The sequence below is a fragment of the Phasianus colchicus genome, chromosome 3, assembly GCF_987193195.1.
Source record: "Phasianus colchicus chromosome 3, bPhaCol1.hap1.1, whole genome shotgun sequence".
NCBI lineage: Eukaryota > Metazoa > Chordata > Aves > Galliformes > Phasianidae > Phasianus > Phasianus colchicus.
The window spans coordinates 45,655,462-45,673,909 of record NC_143438.1 but is presented as its reverse complement, the minus strand read 5'-3'; the positions used below and the strand labels follow the sequence as shown (position 1 = coordinate 45,673,909).

General features: G+C 37.4%; 1 protein-coding gene across 5 annotated transcripts in view; it reads right to left on the bottom strand.

The window, feature by feature from the left end:
• The window catches only part of LAMA1 (laminin subunit alpha 1), a 101,725-nt gene that overhangs the window by 36,247 nt on the left and 47,030 nt on the right, over positions 1-18,448 (bottom strand). For all 5 annotated transcript variants that reach the window (XM_031588936.2, XM_090137392.1, XM_031588937.2 and 2 more), the window contains 15 exons: positions 18,008-18,094; positions 17,440-17,651; positions 16,814-16,920; positions 15,205-15,385; positions 14,163-14,299; positions 11,980-12,216; positions 7,227-7,370; positions 6,680-6,859; positions 5,897-6,082; positions 5,093-5,220; positions 3,873-3,993; positions 3,602-3,739; positions 1,842-1,963; positions 607-693; positions 155-348 (listed from right to left, as the gene is read on the bottom strand). In XM_031588936.2, the coding sequence (XP_031444796.2) occupies positions 155-348; positions 607-693; positions 1,842-1,963; positions 3,602-3,739; positions 3,873-3,993; positions 5,093-5,220; positions 5,897-6,082; positions 6,680-6,859; positions 7,227-7,370; positions 11,980-12,216; positions 14,163-14,299; positions 15,205-15,385; positions 16,814-16,920; positions 17,440-17,651; positions 18,008-18,094 (2,261 nt within the window). The remainder of the gene's footprint in view (positions 1-154; positions 349-606; positions 694-1,841; positions 1,964-3,601; positions 3,740-3,872; positions 3,994-5,092; positions 5,221-5,896; positions 6,083-6,679; positions 6,860-7,226; positions 7,371-11,979; positions 12,217-14,162; positions 14,300-15,204; positions 15,386-16,813; positions 16,921-17,439; positions 17,652-18,007; positions 18,095-18,448) is intronic.

Below are 18,448 nucleotides of genomic sequence, written 5' to 3'. Positions count from 1 at the left end.
TTTGTTCATAGAATCACAGAATAGTTGAGCTTAGATAGGACCCTGCTGGATATTGATTAGTTCAAGCCTTTCATAGAGAGAATAGACTAATCAATAGAAAAACACTCATGGAATAAACCAAAGCCCAGAAGTAAATGATTTCAAAGCCACCTACAAACACACAATCCTTCCAGAAGAAGATGTCTTGGTTCACACTCCTCACAGAGCTGTCCTGTCACTCCCTGCTTACAGAGGCACTTGCCAGTGGCATGATCACAATTAACATGAACAGAGCCACTTGGATTGCATTGACACAGATGGCAGCTGCCTCCAGGAAGCTGAGGGTCACCATAATAGCCAAGGGAGCATCTACAATGGGAGGAATGAGACAGTAAACATTAGGGGACATTCATCATAAAACCAGATATCATGTTTATCTTTGTGAATCACTGATAGTGAGTTTTGATTAACAGTTTCTTTACAGTAGCTAACAAGTCACAAAGTTCTTCCACACATAGTCATGTATTTACTTACGAATAATCTATTCTGAGAAAAGGTATGGTTTGTATTATTCAAAACTGTCTTTGCAATTTGGGGGAAAAAATTGAGACACTGTGTACAACTCACTTTTCGCAGTACTGTCCTTCATAACCTGGGAGACAAGCATCACAGTGGTAATCCTGGACACCTTTCAGGACACAAGTGGGACTAAAACTGGAGGATGGAAAAAAAAATACCTGCTAGCACAGAAATGGAAAACCATGCAATGACAGAGAATCGCATTCAGCCACAGATTGAGCATCCTCTAGCAATGGGCTAGAATTTGTATTTTGTTTCTTATAAAGATTGCTTTCCTCCAGTGCAACTCCTTTACTATATATCATACTAAAGCATCTTACAACTTTCAGTTTGAAAAATACGACTGCTTAAACAAATTGAAAGAGATCTATTTTGAGATTTTTTGATCTATTATATTACTTCTCACTTCCCCCTCTCCAGAGCAGATGAGGAATTAAGCTTTTTGTGTGCCAGAATGGAAGATGTCAGCCACCTCCTACTCCAGCAGGATAGTTTTGGTGTCCATCATTCACTTTCAAACACATCCTCTGTGTCTGAGCCATTTCCCAGCTCTGTTTTGTCTCGGGCATGTAAGTACACTGGCAATCTAGAAGGTTGCAGGTTTTCTGTATTAATACACCCCTCAGCAAAATATACTCCAAAGAAATCAGCATACATTTATAACCATTGTTTTTTATCCATTTTACAGATGAGGAAAGTAAGTTGATATAATATTTATCTAACTGATAACTGCATGAGAACATTAAGAGTAGTCCCACTCATGCTCTGACTCAATTATCCAAAAGCAACAGCACTTTTCAAGCTTCTAGACAAAAAGTAGTCTGCAAAACATTTTGATTTTAAAAGTAACTGTTTGTCTACAAACATACAAAAATTTCAAACAAAGGAGTACTTGTTTTTATCCTACTATTCATCCCATTAGAAGCTCCTGAACTGGCTGGAAATGGCCTGAAATACTGAAGCATTGTCTTTAGAAGGAAAAAGAGACCCACATTTGAAACTGAAATATGTCAATGCAACTTACTCCATTATCTATAAAATCTGAGACAAAAAAAAATTGCATTAACCTTTTCCTTTTAAATCCTCACAAAGTTATCACAAGATGTAAACTCTGAATTTAAGTTGTATTTGCTAAAATAAGTAGCTTTCAGAAAATAAAATTTAAGGATATGTAAAATAACTATCTCCTATTATCATAGAGTTTGGGGCATAGGAGGTAGGACATACAGCACAAGGCATCTGGAAGGCTAAAAAGTACATTGGATTTAATAAGTTTTGGTTACCTAACTGGGTTGGCTCTGGGACAAGCACAAAGAGAGCAGTCGTTGACAGATCCAATTACTTTTCCATAGTAGCCTGGGGCACAAGCACTGCAGTAATCACCAACTGTGTTATCTCTGCAGTTCTGGTACACAAAAAGGAATTCAGACAGTTTAAACAACAACAAACAAGAAGAATTTTATCTTCTCCCCAGTCTATAAATGCATCAAGTCTTTAACAATCGCATATCACCACCCATCGGTCAGCATTCTCTGGACAGAGGGATGTTTTATGCAAAAATAAGCAAAATGCCAGCATATTTTCCATTCCATTGGCAGGCTGACTTAATATCTGTTCTGAATTCCCATTAAGATTTGTATATTTCTACTTCCACAAATCCAATTTAGATCAGGAAATCACAGTACAAAACAGAAACAGAAAAATTGTCCTAAAAATATCTACATGGAAAAATTAAACAGGATAGCAAAAAGACAAATTTTGGTGTTTCAATAAATACATTTGGTAGCTATAAACCAATAAACAATCACAGTTAAGATTCGCAGACACTGTATTTAATCTCATCAAGTACTCATCAATAGCCACTGCTATTAATATTAAAACATTTAATCAGTATCACAAACATAATTAAACTAATTCTCTCCATGAATTTTTTTTCTTCTTTTCTATCATTTTTATTTTTGTGAGTGTGTAGATTTTAGAGATTAGCAGAGTACAGTAAGTAGTAACAATACAGCTTTCTATTGCATGGGAACGGAAGTCAGAGGTGAAAATCATTTCTTTTGCCTACACAACACAGATGGAAATCTTTAAGTAGTAAACTTAACATGTGGGTGAGTTGCTACCCCTGCAACGAGAGAATGAGAATGAATGACTGTTATTCTTTAGTATGAAAGACCTGCGTGGACTGGCCTCATAGTAATGAGAACCATCGCTCTTATTCATGAGATTCAAACTTTAGGTGAAAGAATGGCTTACAAAGAGCCTGAAAGATTGAGGAAACTTATAAAAGGACTTCAAAAATGAATCCTTCAGAAGTTGACTTCAAAATAACCAACTCACCACTGGACAAATAAAGCAAGTAAAAAACCATTAGGAAAGAATACCTGGTCATTGAATCATGCCAGAGAAGAGACTTATGTCTTCTTTCAATAGCTGAGAATTTGCATTAGACAGAGTTGTGAGCTCACTAGACAAGAAGAGGCTACGTGCTAGTCCTGTGTGACCCCTCTTTTTAATTTTTGGGACAAAATGATGGAAATGAAAAAATTAACCCAGCTGAAGCATAACTTTAGAGTACTTTACTGTCAGTACAACAAAAAGAGCCTCTCTAAAGAATCTTAGAGCATATTTGCTTCAAGAGAAAATTTAACCTCGACCTAGTCTGCTGTAGTGTGGAATGCCTTAGTGCTTCCTTTACTTGCCCTATTTTGTGTGATTAAGCAGACCTTCACCAACCAAGGAATAGAAGATCAAAAAGTAACACAGTAAAGTAGATAAACTGAATTTATACAGACAAGTTAGTTTTTAAAATATAATTAAATCTAAAATTATTAACAATTTTGAAGCTAGTGACCAAAAACTTGATAATTTTACTGAATAGACTCTATGGGAAATAGTACATGGATTTAGAGATGTAGATGGGGAAAATTATACTTTTTCCAAACAGTATAGCCACAAACTATTCTCAGAAACTCCTTTCATAGATTACCATCATTGCATATTCAGGTGACACCAATGCAAAAAAAGCATAGATTGTACATACCAAACACTTTCCGGTTTCAGGATCGCAGGTTTCACTGTGATTATTACACTGACATGGCACACAAGGTGCTATAATACTATGAGCCTCTCTTACACTGAATTCCTTAGGCTTCTCCCTGTAGTATCCTGGAGCACAGCTCTATTCATAAAGAGAATAAAATTTAAGAAAAAAAAAAAAAAGCTTATGGCTCTCAAAAGTTATGAATAATTCTGAAAGTCATTTGTGTAACTTCATTATTATCTGCCACAGAAAGGATTCAAGGATTTAGTACCTGGCAGGAGAATCCAGCATAGCCAGCAGGACAACTACATTGCTCTATAAGATGAGCTCTAGATCTGCCTACATGCATCTCTTCAAACTTCACTGCAATTTCCATTGAGATATTTGCAATTCTGTAAGATAAGTGTAGAAGACAGAATGAAGATCTAGAGAAGGCCTAGCACCAAAACTAAGACACAAATATTTTTATGTTTCAAGATAAAAGCTACCATATATATTCTCCCATGATCCTCTTTTCCAATGGAAGATATCAATACGCATAGCAGGGAGGTTGGAATTAGGTGATTCTTAAGGTCTTTTCCAACCTAAACCATTCTATAACTCAGTGAGCATGAAACATCTCAACAAAACCTGAAGATTTATTCAATGAATGTATGAGATTTAGACATACAACAAAAAGATCAGAAGTTCTTCAAAGTAATATACGTTGATTCTCATTGGTCTACAAAAACTGACAAATCCACTGTGGAAAAGTGTGCACTTTGGCCTCAGAAAATCTGAAGAGAAATACAACAGCTCTGCTCCATGGATTTTCTTAAAGAGTTAACAATAACATACTTTACAGTCTGTGAATCTACTAATCCCATATCTGGTGGTAGAACCACTCTACTGATGTAAAGATGCAAGAATATAGGGTTTTTGTTGGATGCATCTCTGCTTGTCTTGTTTCTCAACCAGTTGATGCAGTGATCATATAATATCTCCTTCCTTTCATTAGTAACCTAGTTCTGTTCAAGATAGTAGTAAAATGTTATTGTTCTGAAGTAAGAATATGTCACTACAATGGCCTATAGTATACAAAACTAAAGGAAAGGACCAGATCTGTACAGACAACAACTCAGAGGATCATGTATTTCCATTCTTCTACTGAAAAATGAAAAACAAAGAAAAAATTCCTTTCCCATAAAAATAACTTGGTAAAGAAATAATATAGAAAACATCTAACTATATTGCCCATCAAGAAGAGCACTGGATCAACCTATAAGGCTTTGTGCTTCTTTATGGGCTTTTCTATCAAAATAAGGAGCAGATATTTTTAAAGGCAATAAATGTTTTCTTATCAAAGAGGAATTTAAGTCAGAAACAGAAAATTGGAGATTTCTCTAATTTGAGTTAAATATTTATTGTATAGTTCAGCTGAAGCTATTTCCAAGTTAAATTGCAATAAATGCAATAAAATAAGTAAATTAAAAAAAAAAAAAATTGCTTTACCTGCTTTGCTGTAATCCTTGGCCATAGGCTGCCTTGATAAGGATGTATTCAATATTGCTTAGCACAGACATGAAGTCAGAACGTGAGACAGGCTGGTCAGACACAGAATTAAAATACTTCCAAGAATCCTAGGGGAACACAGCACACATCAAAACCATCAATGTTTAAAGCACATTTAAAGTTAATGGTCTCTTTCTTCCCATACCTCCTTTTGGAAATACAGTGGGTGACTGAGTCTATACTCTTCGCCCCAAAAAATCCAACACCTGGCACTAGATTAGAACATGTTTTTATACCATTTCTCCTCTTTTCCTACCATGCCCGTAAATTCCATGCCTAAGTTTCTACAGGACAGTGACTGTGGCACTTCCTGGTTTTTTTTTTTTTGGCTAGATCTATAGAACATAGACAGTCAAAGGATCATTATTACACTTCTTATGAACAGTTTGAACACAGACATTTTCTAATTGTGTCCTGCCTCCTATCACAACTAGCACTCATCTCAGTCCCAGGAAGCAGAGCCTTAAGGACCAAATAAGGTCACTGTTTTGAAATTTGAGTTTCTCTTTGAAAACCTTCCTATAACAATACCTTCAGCACTTCCAAAAGAGGAAATGTCAAACTTGATCTGCTTCTATAACACAATTTCCCAAATATATTTCACATGAAATAAATGCAATAGAATCCAGTTTATTTGAAATAAAGTATGCATTTCTCAATGTATTTTCTTAAATATATGGGGCTTTTCTGCAAGAGCTCACATGAGATACACATCTCCATTTCAACAGCAATGTTTTAGCTTACCTCCTTCATTTCCACTTCTTTCTCACTTCTTATTCCATTTTCTGGAGAAGGGCTGTCTACATAGATGACCAATTTGCTGGTACGACCACCTTTCATTAGAATCTGTGGCTCAAAATTTGAGGTTCCAAAGCCATCCAAAGCATAAAAAGCAACACTATATCTCAGCTTGCCTCCATATGCCATGAGCTGTTTGGATATAAAATTGTTACGTCTATTTATTCCAAGGTTATAGCTACTAGTTTTAATATCATCAGATTTGGAAAGTGACAGTTCTTCAATGAATTGGCAATAAAACATGAAAATTGACTTAAACTCAGCAGTTTTTGCACCAAGGTTAAACATTTATTACTAAAAAGCAGGCAGTATTTTCTTTTAGGACCTTTCAAAGTATATACTCAGTTTTCACTTAATTCCTATGCAGTAGAGATTCCATTATCTATATACTTAATCTAGTGTCAAAGTTGAAAGCCCTTTCAAATTGAATATATCACACCTTTCTCCCACATACAATTTCTGGAAAGTAATACCATAATTAAACATGGGTGTTACCCATTTATAGAATCAAGAAAAATCTCATTAGAAAAGGGTAATGTAAACATTTATAGCAAGCAGAAACTATATAAGTTCGTTTATACAATTATATTAATTTATATAATTTTATTACCTTCTAAAATTAAATAACACATAAAATGTTACAAAGATAAAGTGACTACTATACAAAGGAGTGACATTAATAGACAAAGAAACTACCCAGAAATCATTCTAATTATTTAATGGTCTCACCTGGTCTCCCTGAAACTGCTCCGGTAGCCTCCAGTAAAATGTTTCTGTATTTAAGTACTTTCTGACAATGGCAGCATCCAGTAAAACATCAGGAAATTGTGAAAATACTCCTTCCACTGTTCCAGTCAGGTTACTTTGAGCTACTACGTGCAGAACAGACTGGTCTGGAGTTAAGGTTATCTACAACACAAAGAGCAATAGATTCATTTAACAAAAATATTTTATTGTGACTTTATATACTGTTAATAGTCTTAGTTTCCTTTAGATAGCCAACAATCCATTTTAAAGTTACAAAAGCTCAAGCCAAGAAAATTGTGGAATATTTTTAAACTCAAATTTTTTTTTTCAAAATGTGTGGAGTCAGACACAAGTTTTCAGAAATAAGACTTTACTTTTTTTTTGTTGGTTTACTACAAGTCACTGTCCCTGTGAGCTACTTTATTGCGGTTCACCTGATTCATGAAATGTTTGCAACCTTTTGGTATACCACAGTGGTATCGTGAGCATAACACCAAACTGCATGCACACATTATGCCACTCTACTTACGGAAATTCTCACATGATCTTCTACTTCCGAACAAGATGTAGACATCCCAAAACAGAAACATGGAGTACAACCTAGCGCATTGTTAGCAGACAGAGCAAAAGTTCCAGGTTTACACTCACTGCACTGTAGCCCAAACACATTTTCCTGGAGGAAAGAGGAAAAAAAACACAGCAGTACACTCATGTTACTTCGCTAGAAGTATATTTAATTTCAATTACACAACAACGTTTTTTTAAAAACACAGAACATTAAACAAATTCCATGTATTCAAATTCCTAATTAAAATTAGCAACTATGTTTCTCCATTTAATGACAGAAAACCCTTCTTTCCCCTACCTCCACCTAAAAAACAGGCCCTTAAAGACAAAGAAGATGCTCAATATGAATAGAAATCAAGGGACTTCAGTTCTCCATTGTTAAGTTCAGAGGAGAAAAACTAGAAAAATTGGTCAGTGTTGATCCCACCTGCACTTCATGCTTCTCTTTACAAAGTTTAATAGAAATAGCATCCAGGTTTTTAACCTTGTCTTGGATTCCCATCTCCTCAAGCCAAAAGAAACCATCATCATCATCATCACTTGGAGCAGCTTCCTCGCCATTCTCAGGGCTTCTGCCCACTTCAGGGCCATGAGCAACTTCTGTTTCCAAATTCCTTTCAGAGTTTTTCTCTTTTCTGCTTCTACTTTCTTCTACCAAAGATAGAGAAAACTCTATACCTTCATTTCTCACGGCTTTCCTTAAACCTCTGGTGGCGGGAGAAATCACTGCTGTGATAACATCACTTCCCGCCAGACCAGCTGCACGGAACAGGACAGTAAATTGGTAAGTGCACAGACAGAAGCAGGGGCACAGCTTGGCTTTGAGCAGACTGTATAGAGAAGTAAAGCTGACAGACCAGTCGCTCATGTGGGATCAGGAAAGCCAAGGCACAGGCAGAACTGAACTTGGTGAGGGAAGTAAAAAACAATAGAAATACTTTCTACAGGTACATTGGCCAGAAGAGACAGGCCAAAACAAGCGTACCTCCTTTGGTAAATGTAAAAGGAGAACTGGCTTCAACAGATGAAGAGAAGGATGAGATACTGAATGGGTTCTTTGCCTTGGTCTTCACTGGCAGCCAGGATTCCAATACTTCTAACATTCCTGAGCCCTGCATCCCTACACCTCTGAGTGGGTACCAGGGTGGTAAATCCCTCCCCCTGCTGTGAAGACCACCTCATGAGACTAAATGTGTACAAGTCTATGGGGCCGGATGGCGTGCATCCCAGGGTTCTGAAGGAGCTGGCTGAGTTGGTTGCCAAACCACTCTCCATCATATTTGAAAAGTCATGGCTGTCAGGTGAGGTCCCGGATGACTGGAGGAAGGGTCACATCACTCCCATTTACAAGAAAGGGAGCAAGGAGGAGCCCGGGAACTACAGGCCGGTGAGTCTCACCTCTGTGCCTGAGAAGATCATGGAACAGATCATCCTGGATGACATGCTTGATCACATGAGGAAAAGGCGTGTGATAAGTGACAGCCAGCACGGCTTCACCAGAGGAAGGTCATGCTTGACCAATCTGGTGGCCTTTTATGATGGAGTGACGGCATTGGTGGACAAGGGAAAGGCGACCGATGTCATTTACCTGGACTTGAGCAAGGCCTTTGACATGGTCCCCCACCACATCCTTCTCTCCAAACTGGAGGGATGTGGATTTGATGGGTGGACCACTCGATGGATAAGAAACTGGTTGAAAGGCCGCAGACAGAGGGTGTCATCAATGGCTCTATGTCCAGGTGGAGGCCAGTAACGAGCGGCGTCCCCCAGGGGTCTGTCTTGGGACTGGTGCTCTTTAACATCTTTATCAATGACATCGATGACGGAGTCGAGTGCACCCTCAGCAAGTTTGCTGACGACACCAAGCTGAGTGGTGCGGTCGACACGGTTGAAGGAAGGGATGCCATTCAGAGGGATCTCGAGAGGCTAGAAAGGTGGGCCCGGGTGAACCTGATGAGGTTCAACACGGCAAAGCACAGAGTTTTGCACTTGGGCTGGAGGAATCCCAGGCACCCCTACAGACTGGAAGAAGTGGTCCTTGAGAGCAGCCCTGTGGAGAAGGACCTGGGGGTCTTGATGGATGAAAAACTTAATATGAGCCAGCAGTGTGCCCTTGCGGCTCAGAAGGCAAATGGTATCCTGGGCTCCATCAGAAGAGGGGTGGCCAGCAGGGACAGGGAGGTGATTGTTCCCCTATACTCTGCTCTTGTGAGGCCCCATCTGGAGTACTGCGTCCAAGTGTGGAGCCCCCAGTACAACAAAGACAAGGAGCTATTGGAGAGGGTCCAGAAGAGGGCCACAAAGATGATCAGGGGACTGGAGCACCTCCCCTATGAGGACAGGCTGAGGGAGCTGGGCTTATTCAGCCCGGAGAAAAGAAGGCTGTGGGGTAACCTCATTGCAGCCTTTCAGTACCTAAAGGGAGCCTACAAACAGGAGGGGAATCAACTCTTTGAAAGGGTAGATAACTGCAGGATGAGGGGAAATGGTTTTAAGTTGAGGGAGGGGAGATTTAGGTTGGATGTCAGGGGGAAATTCTTTCCAGAGAGAGTGGTGAGGTGCTGCAACAGGCTGCCCAGAGAGGTTGTAGATGCCCCATCCCTGGAGGTGTTCAAGGCCAGATTGGATGAGGCCCTGGGCAGCCTGGTCTAGTATTAAACAGGAAGGTTGGTGGCCCTGCATGTGGCAGGGGAGTTGGAGCTTGAGGTCCCTTCCAACCCTGGCCATTCTCTGATTCTGTGATCCCATTATTAATCAGAACATTGGAGAGAGGCCTATGAGAGTATATATTTGTTGCATTGAAATAAATTTTCTATTACTATGTTTTTCAATAACAGCGTCCCGCCTTTAAAAAAAATTTGTACTACTAAATTTCTGTCCTTGATGTTTCCAGTTTTTAATAAAAGAATGCCCATTCAGGCTTCAGTATTAGCAAGATACCTGAAATGTTCTTAAGTATTGCTTTTGTTTACAATATAATAAGCACAAATTTCAACTTGTAACATAATCAGATTAAGAAAAATGTTGAGATTATCGATTTTGTATTTACTGGTTTCTTCCTATCATTATAAATTAGATTTTCAGAAGATAAGATTGTGTTATCTGAATTAATATACTGCTCCCAAACCTAATAAAATCATGTGTGTATGAGCAGAAAAAAATTCTCTGTACCTCTTTTTTTTTTTTCTATTATTAGAATACAATAGCTTTTCCATTGGAGTTTTCTAACATTTAATTAGCTTTCAAAAATGTTCACATCTAGAATGGAAGGAGCTGTAGATACGCTACCTCTACAGAGGACAAAATAATTATCTGTCAAAACAGCACGTAAGGAATTTATACCTTTTTAATTAAGAAAGAAACAACCTCTTTGTAAGTAGTTGTCTTAATCTCACAGATTGTTTCAGAAAACTCAAGATGGTTATGCAACCTACAATGTGAAGTGTAACTCTGGCAGCAGAGACTTCCTAGACTTAATGAAGGAATACTATTTCCATGGCTTAAGGTAGTGCTATTTTCTCTACATTGCTCACTGCAATGGAATTTATTTTCTTCAGTGGTCCTTTTTCTTCTTTTTCAATCTTCTATGTGTACTGCAAAAATCAATTTTAATAGCAACCCCAAAAGAATGCATGAGTTATGACCAATTATTATTTGCACTATTTGCAAAGCAAAATGCAAGTGGCATAAATAAAACACTCAAAAAATATATCATCAAAAATGGTATCAGATGGCAATTACAACATACAGAGAAATGTATCGAAATTGAAGTCACTAGCACCATTCTCATATTTAATAAGGTGTACAAAAATTTTGTCCCAATACTGGCAGCCAGTACACTGTCCTATTCAAAAAGGCATCTTTGCCCTTTGTGAGGCAGACAGAAATCTAACACCAAAAGGGAAATCAAGACAAATGCATCCTCAACTCTTTTACATTTCTACCCTAGAGTACCAATACATGAAAAATAGGATTCTGAACATACTGTAAAATAGATGCAGTTATAGCTATTCACTTAGCACAGAATAAGCATATGGATTTTACATTTAGCAAATGCAATCAAATTGAATTTAGGACTACAATGAGAAAGACTGATGTCATGAAATATGCCAACTCCCATAAAAGATTTGATAGAATAATGATTGATGCCTTCCAAATGCACAATGGTCGTTTTGTAAAATTAGCAAGAATTCAGCATTAGTCAATTAGAAATGATTTCTTATGATTAAGCGTGGGTCTGATCTTGACTTCTTAGCACATTTCTTAACTTCAGCAATTCCATGAGTTTTGTCTATGAGAGAAATGCAGTACTGTACCACAATAATTGTATGACCACAAACTGGAAATAAAATTATCTGGCTGCTTAAAAACAAATAGAAGGTAGTAAGAGAGGCAAACGGTCGGTCTAGCATTATTTCAGGAACTTCTGAGAAGAGAAATAACAATGGCATGTTGGTAGCATTGATGCTATCACTTTTGCCTGCAGCAGTGTTTGCCCAAACTGGGAAACTCATCTGGCAGTTTTTAATCCAGATGACTCGTAACAAGACTGACTTAGCAATTGCGCAGAAAATCCATTTGGTGTGATTTTAGGAGTTCTTAGAAATACCTCAAAGGAGGGATGCAGCCTAAGATCCTTCTATCTCTATAGCTGTTATGATTTTTATGAAATAAATTATCAGATGTGTCCCAAAAAAGTCTGAATACTTCAATACCTTGCAGGTACAGACGCCAGTTTCTTCTTCACAACCACAAAGTCCTTCAGTGTCATCACACATTTCTGCTTTGGTTCCACTTAAGTCACAGTCACAAGCAACACAGTCCGGGTAGTCCCTGTAGCCTAATGCACATCTTGAACAGTTTTGTCCTCCAAATTCAGCTTTGCACTGGCAGTGACCCGTCAAAACATCACACTGGAGACTATTTGAACCAGAGCCACTACAGTTGCAGGCCTTAGAGGGAAAAAAAAAAAACAAAAAAAACACATCAGGAATAACTTTTAAATCAATTTTGTTAATTTTGTTACAATAGAAGCTGTACATTAAATTTAAAATACAGTAAATTTAAAAAATTTAAAACTCAATGTTTGTCAACAATTACTGTATAATATAAAACAAAGAACTTTCACATAGACATGGGATCGTTTCTTTTGTATTTAAAAAAAAAGAATTGTATGTCATTTCTATTAAACAGTAGAACGTAAAACAACTAGCTTTGTTGATTCCCAGAACCAGGTTAGAACCAAAGGAGTTAAAGGAACAAGTCCCAGAAGATACAACTCGAAAATATCTTAATTAAAACTGTATTCATTGAGTGTAATAAATTATTAAAATGTTATGTAAATAGTGGATTATATATATGTACACACAGAAAGAAAGAGAGACAAAGAGAAAATAGATTTATAGAATAGATTTATAGAATGGAAAGAAAAATCTTAATACCGACACTCTTTTAAGACATCCAGGAGCATTAATAGGGTCTACATCTCACTTAGCTTCATTTGTTTTTTGATCAGGAACTGAGAATCTCACTGAATCCAAAAGTAGGAAGTTAAGCATACAACACAGTTCAGTGTACAACACCTACAAGCATACTTATGTAATCTCTAGCATTCTTCACACATCTGTTGCTCACCCTTTGTATTAAGCAGACTTCTCACTCTCTCAGTACTATGTACTACACTGCATAGTCTAATACACTTTATGACCAAACAGGTTTAAACTTTGGCTCCTAAATACCACTAAATGTCTGCAGTTCTGAAAGTTAAACCCTGTCTTACCACAGCAGAACTAATTTACATATATTTCCATCTCAATATCACAATGATAAATAAGAACTCTAAGGAACACTTAATTGAGCAACAGCACTTGGCTTGACAGAAGTTGTAAGCAACACAGAACTACTTTTTCTGCTCAATTAATGTAGTCAGGAATGGATTCCAATACTGAGAAAACACTCAATTCAAATTGATCATTGGCAAGTACTGGTGGAATCAGCCTTGGAAAGGAAAACTTAAAGGGTTGATACTCTACCACCACCATATCCTTGCCCAAGTGAAATGGCACAGGAACCAGCACACTATATTTACAGAACATTCACAGAAAGAACAAGAGCAACTTGAAAATGCAGAGATTTAAATAAAGTTGCTATAAATCATAGAGATTGCAAATTCCTAAGAAAAGTCTATATTATAGGGCTATTTTATCATCCTTACTCTAAAAAATTAAAGAGGAAATAATAAAAGAACTTGGCTGATGGTTGTACTTGTCAAGGAACTTATCACATATAATGACAGATCTCGTCAAGCTGATTATATTTGTGGTTTCTCCATTGAAATTACCCATTGTGCTCAAGCAATTCTGAGACTTTTAAAGTCTTAGCATTTATAAAATAAAGATTGGTTCATTGCCATATCTGATAGGAATTTACTGGGAAAACCTAACTGTGTGAATGGTTGATATCCCTTGGATCGGAAGTTGCATTTTAGTGCTTAAAAATAAATGTTAAGCTCCATTCAGGAAACATAAACTACCTACCTTATACTATTTATATTTTTTTTCAGTGTATAATGATTTAGAAGATATCTATATTACATTTTTCTTAAAGCCAGAATATCAATCTGTGGTCAACACAGAAGCTATGTTCCTTGCTTAAGCAACTGATAGTCAAAATACATACTAAAATTCCTTAGATGATCTCTGAACCTACCCAGACACTCTGAACCATTATTTTCAAAGACAGCATTCTTAGAAAGTTCTTCAATAAACACCAACACTTTGAAACACGAAATAGCAACTGAGCTCCTCAAAACAAGAGTCCAGTTGTAGCACAATTATATGGCCTCAGTAAATGGCAAACTGCTTTGAACTGTCTTGGCCTTTCAAACAGCCTACCATACCTTGCAGCCAAGTTTAGGAGAGAGTCCCCAGTGATTTTCTTCACAGAGTTCACATTTTGGTCCCCGAGTATGAGGGGGACAAATGCATTTACCAGAATCTGCATTACAGTTGTTCTGAGTATGAGCACAGTCACAGGCTGCAAAAGAAATGGGACCAAATGATTAACTTTCTTTGCTTTTCCTAAATGGAATGAATTCCATGACTGTTGATAATCTTACTTTTCTTAATGATACAGCAAGGTACTCCTTGTACTCCTTGTCCCTAAATGAGAACTAAATCACAAACAGAGTGGCAATTTTATTTTTCTAACTGAAAATCCAGTATTTCTGTTTGATGTAGCCTGTTTGGTGATTTAAAAAGCAAGGCTACATTTACACAGGGGAATCAACAAAGCCAAACAGAACTATCATGGCGAAAAGTAAATCTATAGGGGAAAATGCTATTATAAAGGGTGCAAAACTGATCAGGGCTTCGATAATTAAAAAATGCAATACTATTCTTGCTAGAAAGTGGAAATTCAGAAACACTTAAATTGCTTTAATAAAATTTACAAATTTTTCAAGTCTAAAACTGTAAAAGGTACCTAAGGGATCTTTGTACAGACATGGTATATCATCCCAATGAAGATTTCACATTACTACACTGTGAAAAAGTGTCTCAGAGAGATTGGAGAAATGGTAGGCATTCCTTTAACTATGTGTTAAAAAGTATCTTATTAACATGTTAAATCTGAAGATGGCATCTTCCCAGTTAGGATTAAAATTTTCTTCTAATGGGAAAATACAATCAATGGCATATTTTATCAAGGAGGAAATCATACTTTGAAGAATTAAACAGAAAAAAATATGGCAGAAGTTTGCAATAGTAGTAGTTTCTAAACTTTTGTTCCCAAGCTTAATCGAAGTATCAGGAAACCATTCTCCAGACTTCTTGGAATATTTATCAAACCACAACTGAACACTGCTGGAGTAAAAAAAAATACAATACGTTGCTGAAAGGAATTTCACACAACCCCTGAAAGAATCATAGATTAGAGCTTACGTGTACAGCCACCATTCTGCAAGGAGTGAAAGCCATGAGCACAGCGATCACACTTTTCTCCAGCCACTCCTGGTAAACAGTGGCACTGCCCCTGATGATTGCAGTCCTCAGAGATGGAGCCAAATTGATTGCAGTTGCAGGGAATACAGCCAAGTCCAGTAAGCAAGCCATAAAAGCCATTCTGTTGGACAAGAAGATATGTTAGAGTATACCAAGTCTCTCAGTTATTTTCCTGGCCATCTGATCTGTATGAATATTGATCAGCTCTGTGAGACTGTAATGGGAGGACTACCTGGCCTCATCTCTTTGCTGTTCCCAGCTGCATGCAAGTATGCATTTAGATGAAAAAAAAGAATACTGAAATGGTCTCGTGTCCTCTAATCTCATTAGTTGAGACTTGTTTTAAGCTCTGACATTATTTTTAATTAAAGACTTTCAGGAGGGCAAGGGTAGGCTGTGCTGACCAAGCAAAGATTTCTGTGAATTAAAGAGCAGAACGGAGAATGTCAGTGACCTATGGTGCATGTAAATTGAAAAGCGTTCAGCTCAGCTGGCACAGGGGCAGTAACTGGGCACAGCATTTCTGCTCTGGTCTCTGAGTCAGTTCCATACTCAGCAAAGACTAGAAACTGTTGTTTTGTCTCACCAGTGAATACCTATTTGTTCTTGTAACAAGCCTGCCTTTTAGCTGAATCTCTTTCTTGGTGTTCAGCCATGATATATTTATTATCACTAATTGCATTTTTCAGATATTCCCAGGGTTCATTTTGCAGAAGCACTGCATTAAGATGCCTTCAGGTCTGTTAGTGGCGTTCAATTTGTTTTTTTGCAGTCAGCAAACATGACCGCACTCTGTCAGGCAGCGCAACACCAGCCTGAACAGCCTGATTCAGAAGGGGGCTGAGTTATAGCTTCATATCTGCAAAGAGCAATTTGCAACTACAAAAACCAGTCTAAAAAAAAACTTTGGTCTCCTCTCCACCAACAGGTTCACACTTCTCTGAATTTATTTGCTGCTGTTTTCTGTATCTGCTCTAGTCTGAGTTCATCCTTCTTGAACAGGGATGATCAGAATATTACACAGCAACCTAGATAAGACCTCACTGGTATGTTAGGACTGTTTGTCTCTGATAGAAATAACTCACTTACATGCTCTAAATCATATTTGCCTTTTCTGAAGCTGCATCACATAGGGGGCAGAGGTCTCCTATAATCCAGTAGTACACTAGGGACTTTCACCTCCTCTGTCCATCTCAGATCACACAAGTTTTCTTCTTGGATTCCAAGTTACACTGCATTTTGTACTACTGAAAATCATCAACTGTTTTGGTGTCGATCAACAATTTTAAGGCTAAGGCCTTAAATTAAAGTGTTGAACAAACTGATCAAAAACATCTGGTTTTCTACACAGCATGTAGTTCAAATTCTACACATGAGTTCAAATTCCCAGAAAATGTTGAAGAATGTTAAGTGAACTTACACATCAAGCTTTCAAGCAACCAAAAAATTCCTTTTGTCACTCCTCACACTGATGCTAGTATATGCAGATAAACAGGTAGACCAAGATATGAAAAAAACAGGTATTGGAAACAGGTAAACAACTGCTTACCAAGCACTTGTCACATTTTTGTCCAATCACATCTGACTTGCAGTCACAGATGCCTGTCTTGTGATGACAAATGCTGGAAAGGGAACCATTCACATGGCACTCACAGGCTTATGTTTAGAAAAAGAAATAAAAAATTATTAATGTTTTTATACGTGCATTTGCTATTATGCAGTATTCCAAATTTGTTACATAATTGTGTTTCATTTGTTTATCTATATTCTACAGATGCTAATATACTACAGCAAAATTTGTACTACACATCTAGGCTAAGCAAATAAACAAAAAAACAGCAACAAACTCTGTGAGGGGATACATTTACGAAGTTCATTTTTTTCTGTCCTCACATGTAAAATTCAGAAGCAGAAAATGTCTACAGCAAGTCACTGGAGAGGGAGCATTAAGCAAGCCAGAAAGTTTCAGAAATATGAAGTGTCAGACCCTAGCACAATATATTCCATCCTCAGGCTAAACAAAATCCAAAACTCACAGTTTTCAATCTGTACTTGTCAACTCACAACTTGAAGGTTAACTGTTTTGGAAAATACATGCATCTTCCTATCCATTCTGCTACATGCAGACCACATTTTTCTGTTCTTTACGTTCTCAGGGTAATAACAACAGCTTACCACGGCAACTTTTCTCAGTCACTGCATCTCCATAGTACCCATCAGCACACTTTTCACAGTGAAGACCTGCTGTGTTCCCCACACATTTCAAGCATTGGCCTGTGACGGTATCACAATAACCATCTTCTTGAGGGTTTACATTGCCATTGCATTCACAAGGAACACACGACTGTCCAGGCACCAATGGATTTCCATAGTAACCATTTGCACACCTGCACAAGAGATTAAAAAACTTTGTCACAGAATAGCCTGGGTTGGAAGGGACCTCAAAAGATCATCTAGTCCAAACTTTCAAAACATTTCTCTAGATTAAATTACCTAACACCCTGATCAGCTGCATCTTGAGTGCAGCAGAAACATAGTCACATCAAATACTCTCCTCACTCAAGACAGCATTTCCTATTAAATTTGCTCTAAAGAGTCAGTGTATTACAAGCAAGGACAAAACGAGGAAAAATTTATTAGGAATGTTTTGTACATGTGATGTAACAATTCAATGTAGATGAAATGATTACAATCACACAGATGCCCCACCCACAAATACCTTACCCAAAGTTAACATGCATACCTTTCACACTGAGAGCCAGTATAGCCTGGAAGACACTTATCACAGACAATTCCCTCTCCTTCACTCAGCTGGCAAGTAGGACTGAAACTATCAATGGTATTTGTAGAAATTAATATTAAGACACAGAAACACAAGATAGTTGCAATTCAATATATCAAGACTCTTCAAATCTATATACACAAAACCCATGATTGTACATGTATCGAGACTTACACCAATGTTTTAAACATCACAATATGTCAAAACAGAATTATCATTTTCAAAAATTCTTGTTGAGTTTTTTTTATTTCAAAGGAAGATTTTAGAACTTTCTAAGAGCCTGGCCCTTCTTCTAGCAAATTTGACAAATATGCATACCAAGCTCTGCTGTTTCAGGCGTAACAGTTCTGTCCTTCTGTTGTTTTCTGAACACGAAAGATAACAGTGACTTTGTTCCAAGTT